The sequence below is a fragment of the Oncorhynchus mykiss genome, chromosome 19 (assembly GCF_057628025.1).
Source record: "Oncorhynchus mykiss isolate SJ-2025 chromosome 19, ASM5762802v1, whole genome shotgun sequence".
Lineage (NCBI taxonomy): Eukaryota > Metazoa > Chordata > Actinopteri > Salmoniformes > Salmonidae > Oncorhynchus > Oncorhynchus mykiss.
In genome coordinates this window covers 23,205,032-23,228,962 of record NC_143040.1, presented here as the reverse complement: position 1 = coordinate 23,228,962, position 23,931 = coordinate 23,205,032, and the positions used below count along the sequence as shown (strand labels likewise).

Below are 23,931 nucleotides of genomic sequence, written 5' to 3'. Positions count from 1 at the left end.
ACACACACACACACTTGCGAACACAAAGCCACATGCTGATGATCAACCCTAAAAAGGTACGAGGTAGTGGCTAGAGCACAATAGACAGTGTTGACACAGTCGGTCTGTTGTTTCGTCATTGGTATCTGACAGCACACTCCTGCCTGCACGGGTAGAACACACCCACCTCAACTTTCAGGATGTGACTGAATATCTGACCGAATGACCAACACACACACACACACGTGTCCACCTATAGCCTACAATGTCATGAGAGCCTATAAGAGTGTGAGGGAGAGCATGTGTCTGTCTACCTCTATGCATAATAAACCCAAAACTTCAACAGGACCTCCACTAAGACCAGGGGGGAACCCAAAGCAACTCGCTGAGTGGTTATGTGAAGTCAGGGAAGTTCCCACTAGGTTAGGCAACCCTTCTTCTCTGGGCCCATCTACGCCACATAAGAGAAGGCAAATCACCACACATAACAGACCCTTATCAACCCCCGTCCCGTCCCTCCCTCCACTCCAACAATGCAGGGAGGCCACAGGGCAGCAGCAGGGTTTACATAATAAGGAAGTGAGGCCTGTCGGGGCGGGGGACAGCCTGGGCAGGGAGGGAGAAGCTAGGACAGGACAGACAGGGCAGGGAGAAGTAGGTACCCACCCAGACTAAACCCCTAGCTACCCCTGCCCACCGTCTTGCCCCAACTAGGGCCAGGAGTTTTTGTTTTCCAGACCACCTTTCCTGCCGAGGATAGACTCTGGGCCCTTATCAATCAGTCCACATTCTCCACTCACCTCACAGGTATCTGGGATACAGCCTAGACAGGTGAAGGGAGGTTCAGCGTGAAGAGAGTTTGATGGCCTTGAGTTAGACATTAAATATGCATTGACAAACGGTCATTGGGGTGTTTGCTGAGAAAGGAAAGTGTATCACTTCTATAAAAGGAGGCTTTCAACCTAAATTGGTTTTTCCAGCTCTCGTGCATTTACCTCCTTAGTTCAGTCCTTTTTCTATACTAGAACATGAAAAACGGTTCAGTACTAGATAAAAAAAAAATTAAAAATAAAAACTTTTGTCCTGCTGTCGAATGCGTCTCCCGGATCAACTCTGTCAGCGCAGCCAACGTCCCCCTTACAGAGCAAAAGTAGTGTGTGCTCCACTTAGCCTGCTCTAAGCATCTGGGCTGCATCATGTTAGCTCCCCGTCATGTTAGCTCCCCATCATGTTAGCTCCCCATCATGTTAGCTCCCCACTCATGCTGCACAGAAGTGAACACACCTGAATAATGCGACACGGCATGTAGAAATGTTGAAACTGTTCATTACTGTTCGCAAAACAATGTCCATACAGGCTAGAACAATGCATGACGACACCAGTAGCTTCCAGCTTTGTTTGTTTTAATATGCAAACCATAACGCAAAATATGAAGATTTTAACGCTGATTGCCACCAAACTTTATTCATTCACTTAATTGGTCTCTCACGTCTCAACCCAAAGATGGTCTATTGCCTCAGTGAATTAACTCCGGGCTGCCCCCTTCTTGCCTCTGAATGACTTCATTACTGGTTAAAGAGACAGCGCGCACTTTTAGCAAATAAGCTACTCCTATGTGAATGTTGTTTATCAGTACACTCAAATAAAAATGGAAGGGAAACAAGACTTTATGTGAATACAGATGAACAGCAACCAAAACGAGCTCAATAACTCAATGCACGCACACACTCCTATTGATTATATGCATCCGTGTGAATAGGCCAAGGCTACATCTCGATTTACCCATTTAAAATCAATAGAGATGTACCATTCAAATAAGGAATTACCATTAGATTGTTTTTACAAACTACATAACAACCTAAGTCACATCGATTGATTCGTTAATGCATGCACGGCTGTCTCTGAAAAATGTTGACGCAAAAAAAATGGCAAATGTCATGATATTGAACCCAAAGGATGCCCAACGATTGAACAGAGCAGTAGCGGTGTTCATCTGTCTGGATCAAGTGCCATTCTGTGACTCAGGTTCATATGCCTTCTCTTTTTTGCAGTGGTGTCGTTTGGGTATTGTGATGGTATCGAGAATCGTGATACTTAACCTGGTATCGAAGCCCAGATTCTGGTATCATGACAACACTCATAGGCTACTGAATATAGCCTATTCACCTTGCGGTTAGAGGGGATATTGCGCTTTCCTCCCGCATGTTGTTGGAAGACCAAAGCGAAGGTAAAATGAAGTTGACACACACAAGTTATGCTTCTTCATAATCATAGATGGATTTAACATACGCATTTATCTCCAATAAACAAATTATTTGTGGTTTTGTTTAGGCATTTTAGCTCGTTTGACATTCGCCAATGTGAAACCAACCAGACAAAATGAAAAAAAAAAAAGATATACAATGCAACAAGCCAAACTCTGATTCAAACTACAGCTCAGAAGTGCAGAAATACACCGTGTCCAACCACCCACAGGAGGGCCAGCCGTAACACACCGAAGCTAAGCCCCGAGTCTCCACACAATCATCCACTCCTGACTGACAGCTGACTGCGTTTGTTTACCCACCGGTGTTAGACAAAACAACAACAAACAATCGCAGTAGAAATGTGTTGTGAGTGCAACACATAAATAGAATCCCTGGCCCACACAACAACAGCAGCAGCTAGCTCACACCTCAACCCCGCGGGCTACAGCCAGGCAGCACAATGAAAAACATTTGGGAAATGGATTCCAATCTGCATTGGGAGAAAACAAGTCTCTGATTGAATTGAATGGAGTTAATAGAAGTAGGTTTATTTAATCCCAGGTAATGCAGGTGTTTTCCTAAGGGATGAGCAGAAGACAGGCGGGTCCCTGTGGAATTTCATCTGCTCATTTAGAAATGAATGTGACTAATCACAAACGCATTTCATTTAGTGGAGATTCTCACTCACTCACTATATCAATATGTACAATTAATTTGAAAAAAATCCTGTGACAATATTTATATCAACATCAATCTGCTGACAATATTGACAAATTCAACATAGCTTATTGTCTTGGCCTGATAATTGTCCAAGAATGACATCTGTGAGTTTGCTAAATGTTTAGACTGCTGGCAGTCAACATCCTTGCCTCCTAATATCTCTGGATATCATCAGATTAGGGTTATTTAGCCCATTTCATTTGAAAACAGTTTGACAAATGAAAAGCATAAAACTCAGATAAAGACTAACTCATTTCTCAAAGTTCAGTCAATACAAATAATTACATTCCTCATTCGATGGAGACACTTGGCGAATGATCATACGACTCGTCAATATCAAACAACATGGCACTCTGACTAGAAATAATACAATAAGTTCCAGTGGTTTTCAGCTTCTAAATAACGATACTGTAATGAACACGGGGGAGACAGAGAGCTGGTTTCAAGCGCAGGTGTTTAATGTAAAGGACCACAGGAGGAGGAGGAGACAGGAGGAGGCAGGTAGCTGGGTCCAGGGGCAGGCAGAAGGTGGGTCCAAAAGGGCAACAGTACAGAAAGGGAAAAGGCTAGTAACATCGCCCGGGAGATCAGGCAATAGGTAGTTAACAGGAAATCAGACAGGCTAAAGTACAGGCAGGGAATAGGCAAAAGGTGTCGTTAGTGAGGCGGGAGGAGTAAATCACGGGATAAACAGAGCTCTGAATAGAAGTGTGTCAAAAACAAACAACACCTCACAATGATGAGGAGCAAAGAACTGAACTAAATAGTGTGTGATAATGACACACGGGTGTGTGAACAGTTGATCAGAATTCAGGTGATTGGGATCCGGGGAGAGAGAGCTGCGTTCAGGGGATCTACGTGTATGAGAGTGTGAGCTGGAAGCAGACGATACAGACATCATTCAGAGAAAGAAAACCAAACAAAATCTACATCATTACAGTTTCTGCCGTTCTACCAATTTCTCTGTGTTGTGTTTGGGAAATTCAAATCCAGTGTTGGAATACCCCTGCCAAAACATCTGAGGCGGAATCTTGGATGAAATAGCCTGGGGTCCTTTGTTTAGGATGGACAGATCAATGATTGCCCGGTTGGATTGCCCAGATGGTTTGGGCATAGACATGATGTTAATGAGTGGGGTAACACCGAGGTAAACCTGTCAACTTACTGTTGATGTGGTCGATGTAGTAGATGCCAATCTGAGGGTCGTATGAGGCCTCCCATCCCCACGGTAACTCGTCTCCCACACAGTCCGCAAACGACAGGGGCTTCGTCAACCTGAGAGAGAGAGAGAGAGAGAGAGAGAGAGAGAGAGAGAGAGAGAGAGAGAGAGAAAAACATACAGTATCTGTACACAGAAACACATGAAACGTAAAGCTAGTGCATATCTTAACCAATCTATAAACTACATCAGGTGGTTCATTCATATAAAAAGACGAGTAAAAATAATTACTACAAGGCTGGTTAGACTGTCATAGTGACCTTAGAAACTAGAGTTCAGAAAGACAAGCCACTAAACGACAACACTGGAGCATCCAGCAGTAACAGTGACACATTCCTGAGGGACCAAAGTCTAAAACTGGCATCGTGGTACCATTCACTCAGCTCAGTGTGGCTGGCTGTGGGCTGGGGGAAGTCTGGCTAGACAGGGAGAGAGAAGGGACACTAAACCACTGTGCCTTCTATTTGGGATGCGTTGCCCAAAGACTGGCTGGGTGGCTGCCTGTACATTGTTCCCACTCTCCTTTCCACTGGTAGCTTGGATGACTTGGCCCATGTAGACAGTAGATGAGAGACAGCCAAGTTCACTGGCGGGGTCATGACAAGATGGGGGTGGAGGAGTGAGAGGGAGAGAGCGGTTTTGGAAGAATGTGTTGTGTCTTTGAAACTCCAAAATCTGTTTGAGAAACTGGGACATAAGTCTATATTGGATAAGTCTAAGAATGTGGGCAAAGGGTATTAACTTGCAGTTTAAGCCAAGCCAGCATGCCGCCCGGCGTACTTCACTGTGTTTATTCAGTGCACTCTCACTCGAAGACACACAAACGCTAATGCTAACAAACAGGTGCACACACACACACAGGCCATCTCTCCTGGCCTGGGCGGCTGTCAGTCTGGTATGCACGCTCCCTCTTGGCTGTAAAAGTTAAAAATTAGACAGGCGGTATTCCTGGTATGTCCCCTCGGCTGGGTCGGCCGACTATCGCACTCCGTACACCACCGACGACCTTTGAACTCAGAAGCCAGTCTCTGGACTGGTCTGCTGTCCTCCTACTACAGGTATTGGCCTACTATGACTAACTACAGTTACTATGCTACTAGTTTAGCATCAGAGTGGCTGTTCAACTGAAGAATGAATGCATACAAAACTCAGTGAGGTCAGCAGCGACACTGAGCAATGTCAAAATAGAGGCCGTACTGAAGTGACAGGATAGGGAGGGACCGCCCTCCTCCACTATTTAATTGGGATTTATTTTATTTAACCTTTATTTAACTTGGCAAGTCAGTTATGAACAAATTCTTATTTACAATGACGGACTAGGAACAGTGGGGTTAACTGCCTGTTCAGGGGCAGATCTAGCAACCTTTGTTACTGGCCCAACGCTCTAACCAATAGGCTACATTTGAAGTCAGAAGTTTACATACACTTAGGTTGGAGTCATTAAAACTAGTTTTTCAACCACTCCACAAATTTCTTGATAACGAACTATAGTTTTGGCAAGTCGTTAGGACATCTACTTTGTGCATGACACAAGTAGTTTTTCCAACAATTGTTTACAGACAGATTTTTTCACTTATAATTCAATGTATCACAAGTCCATTGGGTCAGAAGTTTACATACACTAAGTTGACTGTTCCTTTAAACAACTTGGAAAATTCCAGAAAATGTTGTCATGGCTTTAGAAGCTTCTGATAGGCTAATTGACATCATTTGAGTCAATTGGAGGTGTACCTGTAGATGTATTTCAAGGCCTACCTTCAAACCTCTTTGCTTGACATCATGGGAAAATCAAAAGAAATCAGCCAAGACTTCAGAAAAAAATGGTAGACCTCCACAAGTCTGGTTCATCCTTGGGAGAAATTTCCAAACGCCTGAAGGTACCATGTTCATCTGTACAAACAATAGTATGTGAGTATAAACACCATGGGACCACGCAGCAGTCATACCGCTCAGGAAGGAGATCCGTTCTGTCTCCTAGAGATGAACGTACTTTGATGTAAAAAAGTGCAAATCAGTCCCAGAACAACAGCAAAGGACCTTGTGAAGATGCTGGAGGAAACAGGTGCAAAGTATCTATATCCACAGTAACACGAGTCCTATATCGACATAAACTGAAAGGCCGCTCAGCAAGGAAGAAGCCACTGCTCCAAACCCGCCATAAAAAAAGCCAGAATATGGTTTGCAACTGCACATGGGGACAAAGATTGTACTTTTTGGAGAAATGTCCTCTGGTCTGATGAAACAAAAATAGAACTGTTTGGCCATAATGACCATCATTATGTTTGGAAGAAAAAGGGGGTGCTTGCAAGCCGAAGAACACCATCCCAACCGTGAAGCACAGGGGTGGCAGCATCATGGTGTGGGGGTGCTTTGCTGCAGGAGGGACTGGTGCACTTCACAAAATAGGTGGCATCATGAGGCAGGAAAATTATGTGGATATATTGAAGCAACATCTCAAGACATCCGTCAGGAAGTTAAAGCTTAGTCGCAAATGGGTCTTCCAAATGCACAATGTCCCCAAGCATACTTCCAAAGTTGTGGCAAAATGGCTTAAGGACAACAAAGTCAAGGTATTGGAGTGGCCATCACGAAGCCCTGACCTCAATCCTATAGAACATTTGTGGGCAGAACTGAAAAAGTGTGTGCAAGCAAGGAGGCCTACAAACCTGACTCAGTTACACCAGCACTGTCTGGAGCAATGAGACAAAATTCACCCAACTTATTGTGGAAGGCTACCCGAAACTTTTGATCCAAGTTAAACAATTTAAAGGCAATGCTACCAAATACTAATTGAGTGTATGTAAACTTCTGACACACTGGGAATGTGATGAAATAAATAAAAGCTGAAATCACTCTCTACTATTATTCTGACATTTCACATTCTTAAAATAAAGTGATCCTAACTGACCTAAGACAGGGATTTGTGAAAAACTGAACTTAAATGTATTTGGCTAAAGTGTATGTAAACTTAGACTTCAACTGTTCCTGCCGCCTCAATAGTCACACTATGGTGTCACACTATGGTGTGACTATTGAGACATCTTCTGACAGGTAGTCTGCCCCTCAGTGTGTGTACCACATTCCAGAAATTGATAACTCACTCACACCTTGGCTATCCACCCCGCACCCCACAATGAGATATCCTCACCTCACCCAACTGCCATGTCACACATTCTGTATCACCATACACACATCGTTGTGCTCTGAACCCGCATACACACACACACACACACAATGGCTAGCCCAACATCTCCATCAGCCCCATACATCACCTCTGGGCACCTCCTTCCCTTGCACAATAACCAAGACTGCTACAAATGACATGTCCAAAAGAGAGAGAAGTGTTCATCTGGCCCTTCACACGTCAAAGGACACATCACTGAGGTTGCCAGCCACACAGTCAGCAGTGGGACACAAAGACCTGGACTGGAGCTTGTTGCTGTGACTGAGATAAGATGTCTGACTGACTAGCACCTTTTGATGCGTCCCGACCAAAAGAAGAGGAGCCAAACATCACCACTACAGAGAGGAGTGGGTGTGCGAGTGTGTGAAGTGGAGGTATGTGAGGGAGAGATAAGAGGAAGACAACAGGAAAGGTGGGGTGGGACGATTGGACTGTACACTGTCGTCATGGTAACAATGATCCAAGGTCTCTAGGCCTGGGACTATTTCTCACCACAACGGTCGGCTGAAGGGACATAAAGAGACTAAAAGAGACTCCCATTAGTCACGGTCTCTGACAGTATCTCCAGAACAGAACAGGCTGATTGTTGAATGGATGTGAGAAACAACCTGTAACTATCCTAACAACGGAAACCCCAAAATGTGAGTTAGTGCTTCGTTTCTGGCCAAAGCTAATTTTGCACATAAGCAATTAGCCTATCAGACCACAACAAAAACAAGCTAGCTGCCAAGTCTCCAGACGGGCCTACTTTGCGGAAATTCACTTTCACACTAGAATGTTGACCCCTGTGTCAAGAGATGCTCTACGGAAGAGGTCAGTAACAGGCGTGCAGGCTTTTGTTCCAGCCCAGCACTAACACCTAATTCAACTGAACGTTACAACCTTGGTTAGCTGAATACAAGTGAAAACATACAGTGGCAGGCTACTAGATAGACACACATTGAAAGCATTCAGCCTAGTCCCTAGGAATATGTTGGCCGGCCAGTGAAGGAGCAGGAAACAGTGGCCTGTGGACGGCCATGTGTCGCACATTACAGGACGCGGCCATGTTTTCTGGTCTCCAAGGCTACCACACACTCTTGTTTGTGTCTCTCTACCCTCTTCCCTCCCTTCCTCTCTCTTCTCCCTCTCGTTCAGACTCAAGCACAGACGCCAGCAGCTGTGAAAAGCCAGGATTTACATCACTTCTTTTATTATCGCCCCCCACCACCACCGTGCCAACAAAGTCATACAGAGCGCCAAAAAAATGAAGAAGAAAAAGGAGAGAGAGGGAAGACTTTTGTGGCAGAGGGCGTGCTTGTACAAATTCGCCCCAATTAAACGGGTCAAGCTCCAAGCAGAGAGGGCCAAGAGAATTTGTGTGTGTCTGCGTGCGTACGCACGCCTGTGTGTGCATGGGAGGGGAGAAACTTGGGCTGGAGTCTTATCTCTGCCTCCTCTTCTGGAAATAAACATTTTGGGGGCTGGAGCAGTGAGGAGGGAGGCACGTTCCTCTCTTTTCTGGGGGATTTAGACAGGGAGGGAGGGCTCAGGAATGTGGTGCAGCACTCTGACACAGCCTCTTATTCTCCGCCACTCTCTCATAAATGCGAGATCTGGATGGCGGGGCCTTTCAGACGTCAGGGGGAGGAGAGAGAAAGAATGAGGGGAAAAGATAGAGGAAGGAGGATGTCTGAGGGAGAGTTGAAAGTGAAATAGAAAAAGGGGGAGGCAGAGGGGGAAGAGAGGGGGGGTGAGAAAGAAGAGAAGGATGGAACGCGAGAGAGATTGAAATAATTTGTCAACCACTGTAGAATTTGTGAAATACTGTAGAACTTACATTGTTTGCACAACGTTAAATCACTCCTGTCAGTTAGGCCTCGGCCAATGAAGCTTGTTTAAATGTGAATTTGAGAGGCGAGGGAAAGCAAGCGAGAAAGGTGGGAAAAAAAGAGAGGGATTCCTTTTTCCTGCCAAAAATGTGTATTCCTTCACTGGCCAGCCAGGGTCCCCTCTGCTTGACTGAACAGAACAGATCTAGTCTCTGGCCTGACTGTAACCATGGGGATGAGAGGGTATGACTTGCAGGTGAAGCATGAGACAGTCTTGGCGCGGCTTGGAGGAGTGCTATGCTAAAGGTGGGAGGGTCCACTTGGATTCCAAGTATAACACACACCAAAATATTTTCAAAACGCATCATTTTGGGATTAATCGGGGGATATTGCGTTGACAGGGTTCGTGCTCTCCAACTTCACTTCATAATATCAGAGTATAGAGGCATTTGTAAATATGAAACACCTGTTGCTATCTGGCAATGGGACGTTCCCCCAGTTCCCATACACGAATCCATCTTATGATGAAAAGTTCCATCCTATGTCAATGGAGAATCATTTCTGGACAAATTATACAGGTGAGATGAGTTATTCTTTGTGGCACACTATGCATGTCTCTGTTCCATCTATCCTACACTCCATCGCAACCAAACAAAACAATATGATGGCCACATTCACCAAGTCATAGAACATGTCAGCAAAATGCATCCAAGTCGCCTTCCTTGCGTTTCCAAGCCGTCTCCAAGCTGTCAACAAGCGGCCGCAATTAACACCATAGGCCTACAACGGCATTGGATTACGACAAGCCAGTAGTGGTGTGGGGGGGGGGGGGGGTTGATACAGTTACACATTACAATATTATTTTTGGATGATATTATATTATTTGACTCCAAGCCGTCTGTACCTGTAGCTTGTTCTCCATCTTCTTTTTAAATAGTGAACCAACGTGTTTTCAGCACTTTTATTTCCCCGACTGATCAAAACTCGTTTTCTCATGGTCTCTCGTCTCTCTGCAGCAGACATCTAGTGAGCAACTCTGTCCATGTAATCTTATTGATTATGATCTAAAAGGCTAAACTGATCCTAGTTCAGCACTGCTACCCTGAAAATATTTTTTAATACAGGCCCCAAACTATCTTTGTGACAGACAGAATGCCTAGAAAGAAATGGTCTGTAGCATATCAGGCTGAAATAACTGGAGGGAGTAATAATAATATTAATTGATTTAAACTTGTATAACGCTTTTCTTTAAAGTAAAGAATCTCAAAGTGCATAGTAGGCCGGATGAGTAAGCTGATCCTAGATCTGTGCCTACCTGCAACATCTCTCCTGAACAGGACGGTGAGGTGTGGCAGAGGTGGAAAGAAACAGGGCACGCCGCCAAAGCTACGGCCGCCGGTAACACGGAGGATATATTAGTCAGGCGAACCCTCCTATCACAGTACACACCATCTTTATAACCGTTATGTTCTTCACAACAATGTATCGACAGACAATACAGGGACAGAACCTAATAGTAAACCTACATAACATGCGTTTACAGAATATATGATTTCTTCCCCTCAACATATCACGGCAAGGTCCTTAGGGTCGTGAATACCATTAGGATTTCTGAGCCTGGGCCAAGATTGAGATTGTGAAAAGGCGTTGAGTATGATTCCCTTCCACCCTGACACGGCATCTTAGCATTCTTGCCCGATTAACACCGTTCTAGAATTAGAGGAATTAGTCTATCATTCTAGAAGGTTCATATTCTAGAATGTGTAGAATCTAGACACGGTTCAGGTGGAGGGAGGGAACCGTGGATAATGATGATTTGGCTGGTTTCTGAGTGGGAGCAACTTGATGTATATCATTCACAATGCCTGGTGGTGTTGGTGGTGGCCTCATAGGAATGACTGGCATGCCACCTATTATAGGCTAGCAGTTTTCTAACAATATAAGGCATTAAGACACACTATAGCAGCATTTGGCTTCAATTACCCTCGCTCGTTAAGCTTAGGGGGGTCTGAGTGAGAGCAGACTGGAACATCCGTTTTCAGCACAGTGTCACATGGCCTTCTCTTCAGGCTCTTTAGGTTTCAATCAGCAACACACATCTGACATACATATGAGGCGTCAATATGACAACAATATAGGACTACTGTTGCGATTGATATGAAGCAAATTGAATTAAATAATAGAACAGGCTAATGACTAGAATGGTTCAGTCATTGAGCGTTTTAATCAAGTGTTTAATCATGTTCTATTCATCATCTATGCATGACTTGACACTAACGTACAACTAAATTAGCATTAACGAATCTCACATTTCCATAGGGCAGTCAGGCATCATCTTTCCATTACGGCCGTACTTTCTGACCAATTATCCTCATAATTAGAGCTTAATGGTTTGTCATAAGTGGCTTGTGTCGTGTGGTGAACCCAATGTAATAAAACCCTGGTAAGAAAGACCTCAATTGAATTAAGTATGCGTGTCAATACTGGCTAATGTACAGAATTAGCCTATTATTGAAAGCAATGGGCTGTTAGGTTTCTTCCTCCCCATGAAATTAGCCTATAATAATATGCCAATCAAATATGCTACAGTTTAAGATGATTGTGTGTTGCATGTTAAATGTTTTTTTTTTTATCGAACCAGGGTCTGTAGCGACTCCGCTAGCACCGAGATACAGTGCCTTAGAACGCTGCACCACTCGGGAGCCCCTAAATTTGGGGGATCTCAGATGCTCAGATTACCATATTTTTCAAGACAATTTAATCAAACATTTACAAAAGCCAAAACGATAATTTAGGGAAGCTGGAGCTTTAAAAAAAAAAAAAAAAGTGGCATAGATTATCAGAGTCCTTTCAGAGAGTGCAGGAGACTCCACTTTCTTCCTAGCATTGTAATTGCCTTTTCATAGATAGTAAGTATAGCCATCTGTAATGAAATAGCTTATTTTACTGTAATAACTTTAGTATTGCTTTTATTTTCTACCTATTTGCGTCTCTGATCAAATGGAATCATACGCAGTAGAAGTTCTAGAATCTCAGCAACAACAGCAACACGTTGGTTTGATATGCTTGCTAGCTCACAAGAATAATGGTGCTAGCTATGGCTTGTTGAATCCTCATTGAAATTGTGAAACTAGCTAACGTTAGCATCGTAAGGAATTTATTCCAAACCATGGCATCAGAAAGTTAGCTATCCAGTTAGCAAACTATAGCTAGCTGCAAGCTACATCCGGCATAGCCAGCTGAAATTCAATTTCTCTAAACTATGCAACTGGCTATCAGTTAGAGTTTTTGCAATAGCTAAGGTTAGATATGCTCAAATATCCTGCACGTTCTCGCAATAACATTATGCTATGCTAGCTAATTTAGCAAAGGCGTGTTGATAGTTTCACACTATAAAAATACAAACTAGCCACTGTAACCGTTACTGTTCAAGGCATTTGCTTGTTCGAAACCCTTTTGTGTCGTAAAAGTGTGTAATCAACTGTTCATAAACTGTTTACAAACGCTGCCCGTGTCAACTTCGCAAAATTTCGCAGACGCTCTCTTGCTTACCTGTCCCTCGGGTCTATCCAGCTTGTTTGTTTAGTGTTGTGGTCGATATAAAACACTTTGCCGTCAAAGTCCCTCGCTTCTTCCCAGCCGTCGGGTAACGGCAGCTGGCCATTCCCCTTCCTAGGCATGTTCATCTTCTAAAAGTTCCGCCATAAGTACGGTTAAAAAAAAAAACTCCAGTGGAATACTAAAAAGCGACGGAAAAAACTCAGTAAAGATCCATGTTTTGCGTTCCCCTGTCCTCCATCTTGGGTTCCTAGCTGAACACATAGGCCGGGACAGACAGACTTGACTCCGTTCCCAGCCAACGGGACATTAGCATGTCATTAGCATAAATCTATTTGCATGCGCATTCCTGAGCGTTGCATTCCTGCGGCTTAACCCTTTCCAAGACATCACCCGTGGAAAATGTGTGTTGTCAGGACAACTTGTTCCACTGGTCCCATCGAAGTATTTGGTCCCATCCCCACGTTCCCGTTCCCCATACCAGACAAGCGGGACACATTACACCGCCGCGTTAAATAGTTTTGTTATCGGCCGCTGTCGCTCTATGCAAGAACTGGGAGAAAAGGTTTTGGAATGGTGAAATATGCACCATTGCAAAATATAGGCAGATAGGATGATGGGACAGTGACAGGGATACAATATGATATGTCCCCAGATAATTAAATTTCTACATATTCTTGGGGAAATAATTATCGAACATAATAATAGAGAAAGTTTAACAACACTGCATAACTTTTAAGGGACAATCTGTGATTGCTGTTTAAAAAAAAAAAGTATTTTATTGGTGTCTATGTTGAAGTGGTAAACGGTCATTGTGATACGAATAAGGGAGGGAAATTACTCCATTAGGGTGTGGCTCCTTAACTTTTTGTAAAGGGCATCCTATAAGCCTATACACATTATGAACACCTGCTCTTTCCCATGACATAATCTGACCTGGTCAATATTAGGAAGGTGTTCTTAATGTTTTGTAATGTTCTTAATGTTCTTAATGTTTCTCAGTGTATATCAGTGTTATAGCATATGTTATAGAATTATATTGTCTATTTCTGACTGTTATGGGGGAATCAGTACATATTTCAGCTTTGTATATAGCCCTGACAGATATACATGTGATTATCTAGAGACCTGCTGATTCTCACGCATAGATCAATAATAAAAGTAACAGACTAACAGCATTGTTTTTGTGGCTAGTGAAATAATCACATTGCTCTTCACTCCTGCGGTTAAACATCAGCTGTAATCCTGCAAGGCATTATGGAGTCACACTACAGGGTACGTAGGATACAAGACATTGCCTTGAGTGAACTCTGGGCCAGGGGGAAAAACACCAGTTTTATTCATACAATTTCAATTGCTTGTCTGTTCTCTTTGGGCTAGGATGCAATTTGACGCATTTTCTGTACAGATATTTGGAAAAGGTTTATCTCCCCTTCAAAAGGAACTATAGTGAGACAATCTGTTTCTAGGAATACACAGACTGCGGATGTTTTTTGTTTTTCTCAAACTTTTCCCAACCATTCTCAACCAATTGTTACATTTTTGTTAACTTCTGTCCATGGCAATATGAATCCTTTTTACTTTATGAGAGAACCTTTGATCCCCCTGTAGGTGGGCCTTTTCAGAATAAAATGTCACTCTCTGATCAGAGCCGGGATATGTCTTTATCTCAGAGTCTGTGTGATGTCATTTTCGGATGTGAGGTACACAGCACCTTTCTCTTTCCTTTCCTTTCCTCTCCTCATCTCATCAGCCTCGCAGGCTGCTCATTCAGACCAGGGAGGAGACGGAGAGGGCAGTCAGGTCAGAAGGGCAAGGCTGGAAATATTGTTTGAAATTCAAGGGAGCAATGGAGTAATACAGAGAGGTAGATAGAGAGACGGGCAGAAGGGAGGAGAATACATGGAAGACAGGTCAGTGTAGGGCATAGCCAGAGATATTGTTGATATGACATTCAAGAGAGAAGTTGGGAGACAGGTAGAGACAGGGCGGGAGGAGATGCATGAGAGGTCCCAGTGGGCACAAACTGTTTGAATCAATGTTGTTTCAATGTCATTTGTCAACGTATTGTGACTTGGAATCGATGTAAATAATGCATTGGATTTGCAAAAAGTCATCAATGTAAACTGTTGTTTTGAGGGTGAAATTTCAACCACAGAATTACATCATCATGGTCATCTCAATTATAGACAAACCCTTATATAATATGTTGAATTTGTACCTTTGAAATAATGTTAGATCTTCAATGTCATATCCACTATCAGAAAAAAAAACAATAGGCTAGGCAGCACCTCCTACTGGAGAGTTAATCTATCTACAGCTATCCATTTCGTCTCTCATCCAGGGTGTTAACCAGTCCGGCTTGACTTTGATATTTGTGACTGACTACTAGCAATGTGCAATCATGAGAAGTATTATTGAGAGATCTCTTTCATAACGAAATAGATTCACAGTTGCGATCGAAGTCATTCCAAAGGGTAGGCTCAATAAAGAAAATGAAATCTAAGTCATTCAGGCCTATGTCACATTTGCGAAGTCAGTCAACAGCTATTGTTTCAATTCAACCCAGGGTTCAACTCAAAATCGATGTTACATATAGATAGGCCTTGTGCTCCAAGCTTTGGTTGATGTCAAATGTAATCTTAACTTGCCTATTAACTTAACAAATGATATGTTGGATTCACGTCTCCCAACTAAACCAAAAATAAAACAAGTTTAAGAATAGGAATAATACAGTGGTTAAGATGGAACTATCAAAGCATTCAATACATCTCCTTTAACGTTGATATTTGGTCGCGCTGTCAACCAAACACAATTCGATGTGACTTGTAATACAGTAAATTAAGGCTATCTTACAAACTAACGTAACAGTTTTTTTTTTGTTAAACCTTAAAACGAGTAACTAAACCATGGCCAAATTTTGAGGTTACTGTAACTATAAAGGTCTAATTGTGTAATCATAGAAAGTATGTATGTTCAAGCTAGCATGCAAAGGTCGCAGGTCTGTGGAGATCTTCACAATATAAACATCTGTCACAGAATTGAGAACAGCATTGATCACTTGCAAATGCACTTTCAATGTATTCTCAACTGCAGTCCAGGTCATTTGGTTGTGCTATTAGATGAAGCACAGTGATAAGACATTAGGTTGCTGTATAAATGCAAAATATCTGACATTGTTTTCCCATTTGAACTTTGTCGTGCTTTTAAATTGTCGAGAGCGCGGCGATAACACATTTAGATGACAACGAAGCAAAAAATCTGACATTGTTTTTCTATTGGAATTTGGTTGTGCTTTTAGATAGTTGAAAGCATTAGTGATAACACATTGGGAATTCAGCAAACTTATGGCAGTCTTTTCGAGGGGGTGAATAAAGGCTCGTTGATCAACGTCTCAACCAGAAATGCCCACGTTAAAATGACGTGGTGAGCCCAGTGGGGTGGTAAATAAGACAGGAAGTTTGATAGATGTTGAAAGCAATACATAGATCAAGAAGAGTTGGAGAAGAAAGAGGGAGGAAGAGAGAATAGCTCAGGAAAGGGTGCCATTTCTGCAGTGCTGCTGACTACGCAATATGATGAAATAAATCATTCTCACATCGCTGCGGGTAAACATCTTTTGTCTTTTTGTTTTTTACCCACTATCTCCAAACTCAATTTGGTAGATCGGGGACATTCCCGACCTTTTGATCAGATTTTCTGAACATGCAGGAATCATATTAGTAGAAAACCAAAAGCTTCTACTTTCCTTCTATATCGTCTGTCACATTTGATAAATGAATACCAGTGGATGCTGCTGAGAGGAGGATGGCTCATTCCAGCCATTATTATGAGCTGTCCTCCCCTCGCCAGCCTCCACTGATAGATACTTTAGGGATGGTGACTGGCTGCCATCTTAGTTTTGGTTGGAATAGCAATGCCCTACAAGTAAATCAAGTAAACACTTGAGTAAATGAGTGATACAAAGTCAATTAAACGCAGGTGCTTCCACACAGGTGTGGTTCCTGAGTTAATTAAACAATCAACGTTCCGTCATGCTTAGGACCATGTATAAAAATGCCTAGTTGCTCATTATTTTGGCTACCCTGGCTGGAAGAAGAGGTATCAGTGACTTTGAAAGAGGGGTCTCAAAGGAGCATAGGGGGGGTGTGTGTCTTAGTCCCCAGATCTCCCAATTAAACACTGCTCTTTGACCTGGTAATGAGGACCGAAATGGAAATAAGTCTTGTTCATTTATTCATTCATGCATTCCTTTGTTCATCCATCCACTCATCCTATTTGTTAATTCATCCATCCTTTCACCCACCCATCCATTCAGTCATTATTTTGTTTACCCATCAATCCATCCATATATCCTTCTATGCATTCCCTCATCCATCCATTTCACCGGGTACAGCTCTTTCTGGGTGACCAGGGCATCCCGGGCTACTGTCAGGTACTCCTTCAACATCCTCTCCTGCTCTTTCCTCCACTCCGCCCGGGGGTCCTTTATTTGTAGCCTCCTTTTGTGTCATACAGCTACAGCACGCCAGAACACTGATTCAGATATACAGGTAACTGCCAAAGTAATGGAAACACTTGAGTAAATGAGGGATACAAAGTATATTGAAAGCATGTAGTTCCACACAGGTGTGGTTCCTGAGTTAATTAAGCAATGAATATCCCATCATGCTTATGGTCATGTATAAGGCTATTATTTGGGCCATTATTTTGGCTACCATGGCTATGGCACCCTAGGATTAAATATTCCCCCATCCACAGGGCACGAGTGGTTGGATGAGCTGAATGGTTGGATGAGCAAAAAAATATGTAAACCCTATGCCATGGCCGTCTCAGTCACCAGATCTCAACACAATTGAACACTTATGGGAGATTCTGGAGCGGCACCTGAGACAGCGTTTCCCAGCACCAACAAAACACCAAATTATGGAATTTCTCATGGAAGAATGGCGTTGCATCCCTCCAATAGAGTTACAGACACTTGTAGAATCTAAGCCAAGGCCCATTAAAGCTGTTCTAAAGGCCCGTGGTGGCCAAACGTCCTATTAAGGCACTTTATGTTGGTGTTTCCCTTAATTTGGCAATTACCTGTACATTCTAACGAACCAATAGAAGCTTCTTTAAAGGTCACACAAAACCCTTTCAAGAATGTCATTTCAAACCACCAAGACAGAGAGATACAGTATCTTCCATTCATTTCAATATTTTCAGGAAAATACAGATAAACACTTGTTCATCAGTTTTCTCGGAGTTCTCCATAGACTTCATTGTGTGGTGGTGAAGCTTTAGCTGCTAAGCACATTTCTGGAGAGTTAGGTCAGTGGGCTCTCCTCTCTACTTGTGGTTTAGCACGAGAATTCCGCAGCATTCTTGTCGTCGGTAGTCATGTGCTACATCCCAAACAGAACCCTATTCCGTTCATAGTGAGATAATGTATGGGCCCCTGGTCAAAAGTAGTGCACTATATAGGGAATAGGGTGCCATTTGACACTCAGACATGGCTTTCTTCAGATGCTACCTCTGGTTCAATCCTCTACCACTATTAGCTAAGCTGCTAAAATTGCTCTAATGGTAAGTAGAGCTTTGATGTTGCTGAGAGCAGTTCCACCCGTCTTTCCCCACTTAAATCACCCCCCCCCTCCGCCCGCCACCCCTTCAAAGCCAAAGTCATCTGAAAGTTACCTGTTTAATCCCCTAAACTCACTGTATCTGCAAAAACATTCCATTGATCAATTCTACTACAGCAGAATTGGCTAGATCGTACTCAGACGGACTAGAATGCAATAGTAAGTTGCATAATGATGACGTCTATTTTAGCAGTAATCTGTCACACTATACATTGACATAAGATATCGCTCGAGCACTTTTACAGATACGGACACCTATGGTACGGCGCTAGGGCATGACGTCAGGGGTTAAGGTATGATGTAATTGGACTGAAGTTGATACCTTTGTTACCCTTCTGGAAGTCTCGTTCCCATCCGATGCCTGTGTGTAAGTCTGGCCAAGTGAGACTACCTTTTCGGACCAGTCAGTCAAACACCATTTTGGCTGTGACTCTTGAGAAGGGCACCATTGTGAGTTTGTGACATGGTCAACACGAGGCAGAGGGAAATATCTTTGGTCAAAATAGAGCCTGCATCAAAGAGAGAGAGAGGAGAGAGGTGAGAGAGAAAAAGTTAGTCGTCAATACTCTCCCTATTCAACTCAAACAAACACCTAAACAAACTGCTGAAATACATATTTACGTAATCAACTACAGCATGACTGATGCATTCCTTAGGAAAAAGCCATTTTAATCTTAATCGGTTTAGCAACAGTGGAATTCAATGCATCTGGCCAATATCTCTTGGAGATCCATTCCTCCTGAAAGTGGCAGAAGGGGGAGGGAGACGGGCAGAGAGAGAGAGAGGGGGGGGGGGCGGGGAGAGAGAGAGAGAGAGAGAGAGAGAGAGAGAGAGGCAGAGAGAGAGAGAGAGAGTGGCAGAGAGAGCGAGAGAGGGGCAGAGAGAGAGGGAGTGTGCGTACTACAGCAGCCAGATTTGTGACCTGTTGCCACAAGAAAAGAGCAACCAGTGAAGAACAAACACCATTGTAAATACAACCCATATTTATGTTTATTTATTTTCCCTTTTGTACTTTAGACATAATATTGACATTTTAAATGTCTTTATTCTTTTGTAACTTCTGTGAGTGTAATGCTTACTGTTCATTTTTATTGTTTATTTCACTTTTGTTTATAATCTACTTCACTTTCTTTGGCAATGTTAACATATGTTTCCCATGCCAATAAAGTCCTTGAATTGAATTGAGAGACAGGCCCATACCATATGCCAGACCACCTGAGCAATCGGGCCCATTACCCACAATGCAGTAGTTCATTTCCATAAAAGGACCCATGAGCACCAACATGAGAAGGTCATAGGAACGAATTTCAAGGGAAATTTTTCTTGTTACTTACAACGTCATGCTAATCACATTAGCGCACATTAGCTCAACCGTTCCACAGGGAGGGTCACCGCTCCCGTAGAGGTTAAAGGTATCAGAAATACATCTAAACACAATAATGTTGAAGTAAAGTCCCCCTGCTAACTAATATCAACCCATATTTAATTTGGGATGAATTATTTGCCGTCTGCAAGTTTAAGAATCAATGCCTTGTGCTTTGGAATTCCTTTACCAAAAACCCACATACTGTATCTTTAAGATGTTTTCTAATTTCAAGGCACAAGGCAAAGTTCCCAGAAATAACAAGTAAAGATAGACATACCAATTAGCTAGTGTATTTACTGATATACATTTTTGTTCATGAATTGTAAAGGGATTAAAACTCGTAATTCTGTTACCAAATCTGTAACGGAATTATTGCAATTGAATTGGCTACAATGGGAAATCATAGTAGCCACAAACCATAGCTAGGTGACTTGCTACTGTCTTCCCTTCCACTGGCATACTGTTGTGTACAGATCCAGTTCATTTGACCTCTCCTGGAATTTACCGACACCCATCCTCGCTTTCCATTTACTGTAACCAGCTTCTGCACCCACTGAACACCGACCGACACCGGAAGCCCATGGACATTGAAAAGTCAGTGAAATTTGGTCAGTTCGCCCTGGCTTTAATTTCATCGTCCACAGACATCGTTTTTTTTAGTCCGGACCGGACTTGATTTCAACATCCACAGACCAAATCTGAACCAACCATGTTTGGAAAGCACAGTACAGTGAAGCACAGTAGAGTACAGTAGAGTGCAGTACAGTAAAGTAAAGTGTAGTTCAGTACAGTAGCCCTACAGTACTCTCCTGTACTGAACTATACTCTACTGTACTATACTCTACTCCAGTGGTTCCCAACCAGGGGTACTAGGACCCCTGGGGCTATTTGGCCTATCCACAGGTGGCACATGAGAAGTCTCATGAGACCATAGGCCTAGTGGTAAAATGCACATGAGGGGGTAAATCAGGGTTATTCCGGGCAGAGAAAAATAGTTGGAGGTACAGTAACCTAAGAGGTTGGGAACAACTGCTCTACTCTACTGTCCTGTACTGAATTCTACTATACTGTACTCTGGTGTACAAACTTGTGAAACGTTAGACGTCTATGATTGGTTCAGATTTGGTCTGGTCCGGACCAACCAAATCTGTAGGCCGTCATTGTAAATGAGAATTTGTTCTTAACTGACTTGCCTAGTTAAATAAAGGTTCATTAAAATAAAAGAAAAGAAATGTGGTCTTGTTTGGGGGCGGAAATCATTAGAATAATAGTCAGTTTGTATAATAATAGTCATATATGCAAAGGAAGATATTGTATATTTCTCCCTTCGTGTACCTATTCAGGATAAATCACCATGCAGAATGACATTCATATCTATAATTATGTATTTCTGTGTAGTACAGATCAGGGACCCATGATGTAATTATGTTACCATATTTCAGTTACCAGTGGAAATCCACTTCACCTACTGTAGTTCAATAACCAAAATATATTATTTCAAACTCAAGGTGTCACAGCTGACACCCCATTCTTTCTGCAGACATCTTTGAATCTTAATTCAGAGCAGCTGTTTAACATCGTTTTTGGAAAACTTAGCAGCAATTATATTCACTCTGAAAATATCTTATTATAATGATTATAATGATTATAATGATTCATGAATATGTTATTCTTGTTGTTATTCACTAGGGTTAATGTTTTAATAAGATCATTAAATGAAATCAGAAAAATGTGTAATTTTGGTATAGAATTTTTGAATTTTTGTTTGTGTATAAAGTATTTTGGCAACAAGAATAAAAAAAAATGAACAAGCATTTCAGTGGTTTTGTTATCATTGCAATAGTAACATGTCTATCATGTCAAAAATATAGGCAGTGTTCATAATGGTAAATAAGTACTTTGCAAGGTTTTTCCAAAATTCTGACACACATTTTTATTCAAAGAACAAGTGAGACAGATTCTCACCTTCTTTTTCACAGAAAATGCAGATATCATCAATAGCCACACATTTGGAAATCATAGAATTACATGGATATATTTTATGTAAAATTTTGAAGTGCACTTCCTTAACTTTGTTTGGTATACAGTATTTGTAAGGCCTTAACCGTGCATTTTTCCAGACAATGTCAGGAATAAGCATGTTCCAGAAAAACTTTCCTCTCGGTGTAAGTTGGTTTTGTGAATTAAGAATTTGTCTTATATATTTATTACAACAAGATCTCTCAAGTAAGCCCACGCCTTCCAATCTGAGTTCTGGATAAACTTTGTGATCATTCCCAAAATTAAGATGAGTTTTCATAAGTGTAGTTAGACCACTGGGAACGGCTTTGATCACAGAAATAAACTCTCTGAAAGGTATTGGAAGCTCTTTCAATGTTATAAATTGTTCATGTGTGAGAATATTACCCTTGTTGTCGAAAATATCAAGAACAAAGTCAATATTCCTCTCATGCCAGCTGGGGTAGAATAATGACTTATTCCTTACAGTTATGTCTGAATTATTCCACAAAAGAGCTTTATGAGGGGGAAAATTGTGCAGGAAACATATTTTCCAGGCCATTAAAGCAGGTCATCTTTCAGGAATATCATTACATTTCAGTAAAAATGGAAGACCTCCCAATGTATTACAGTTACAATAACACCTCTGACTCTCTGTGACGACACACAAAGCCACACAGCTAACTCCTGGTTTTGTCTGTGGTTTTAATAAGACACATGACTGCCACGTAGTGGCCGGGGAGGATATATTATGTCCCTCGCTTTACTGTTTTTTTTGGTCGTATGCAGCAATTTCTTCAGTTTACAGTGGCAGAGAGCACACATTTCGCAGGTTATACATATTGTTCACGGAAGTCCACCTTGGAAGACTAACTGTAGTTTGGTGCGCTCTACAGATGTTTGTTCAACAAGACAACCACACATTCACTAATATAGGCTGGGGGTTGGACCTTATTACAATTTCCAGCGTGGGAGATGTTCATGCTTGTGCTGTGTCCGCGTCTTTCTTTCCCCCAACGCAGTTATTAAGCCAAAACCAACGCTCCCGGTGTTCTACTACGCTCCCATTGACTAGCTGGCGTTGTCTCACTCATAGGCGATCAGCGCAGAGACAGTGACCTTCCAAGGTATGGATGGAAAGTGTCATTTAACAATAAACTGCCTACCGTTATCATGTTTGGTAACATTTGCCCATGTATTTATTTTCAGAGTTTCAGTGATTTGTAAAAATGTCTCCGAGAACTCTGCTGAACTCCCTCAATTGAAGGTCCGCCAACCTAGGCTACTTAACGTTACAAGCTCGGTATTTGAAGTTGCTATATTATCAGTAGTAGCCTATTATCAGGTAAAAGAATATGCGTATTATTCTCAATTTCTCAAATGTTTATTAGCTAATCATTCAGTTGAATGCACTCTGCTACAGCCATTGAACCTGTCTTTGAGCGTTTAAGGGACGTTAAGGGCTCACTCGGTCCACGACATTATGTTATTATATTGTCAATCTTGAAACACGGGGAAATGTTATTAATCAGTGGCTGATATTTCGCGCTAGGTGATATTGACTTCCAGATTTGGAGAGCGCTCAACGCCTTGTGAAACGCCCCTCGGGAATAACAAGGCGTGGTTTTGGCTTGTGTTGGGGGGGGGGGGAAGAAAGGCGCCCTACGACTCATCTGTACAGTGTCAGCTTGGCAGCAAAGATGAGCCAAGAAATGAAGAACGAGGCAACCCAACTGAATGGGTAACTTTTATGTGTTCCCGTTGAAGTTCGCAGCGAATTGTCAGTTGTTTGGTCGCATGCGTTTTACAGTAGTACCAGCTAGCTAGGCTAAGTAGTAGTAGCTAGCTAGCTCCTTTAGTTCTCTGATAGCAACACACAACTTCAAGAAATACACATAGATCGCGTTTGCTGTTAGCAGTATATTCAGAAAGTCATTAGCAATGTAGCTAGCTAGTAAGATGGATGGACATATATATATATATATATATAGCTAAGTTACAGTACAGTATATTGGAATAAGATCACATACAAGCTAGGCACTTAGTTTATCGGTAGGTATACATTAAAGCTAACTTCATTGGGATCAAGGCATTTAGTGAGAGTTGTGGGAATAACGAAGAGGGAAAAGTGTGTGTGCGAGACTGGGGAGGGTTGGCAGCTTCAACTGTGTGTGTGTGTGTGTGGACACAAAGTCAGAAAAATGATTTTCACACCTTTGAAAC

General features: G+C 42.3%; 2 protein-coding genes across 3 annotated transcripts in view; one reads left to right on the top strand and one right to left on the bottom strand.

Annotated features, from left to right (window-relative positions):
* Window positions 1-13,237, bottom strand: part of LOC110498655 (protein WWC2) — a 40,024-nt gene extending 26,787 nt beyond the window's left edge. Inside the window, exons 1-2 of one of the 2 annotated variants that reach the window (XM_036954338.2) lie at window positions 12,712-13,237; window positions 4,111-4,220 (exon numbers count right to left, since the gene is read on the bottom strand). In XM_036954338.2, coding sequence (XP_036810233.1) covers window positions 4,111-4,220; window positions 12,712-12,845 — 244 coding nt within the window. In that variant the 5' untranslated portion in view covers window positions 12,846-13,237. The remainder of the gene's footprint in view (window positions 1-4,110; window positions 4,221-12,711) is intronic. The other variant, XM_036954339.2, reaches the window with a different exon arrangement.
* Window positions 13,238-23,299: 10,062 nt separating this feature from the next.
* Window positions 23,300-23,931, top strand: part of LOC110497396 (deoxycytidylate deaminase) — a 43,754-nt gene continuing 43,122 nt past the window's right edge. Inside the window, 1 exon segment of the mRNA XM_036954336.2 lies at window positions 23,300-23,449. Coding sequence (XP_036810231.2) covers window positions 23,409-23,449 — 41 coding nt within the window. The 5' untranslated portion in view covers window positions 23,300-23,408.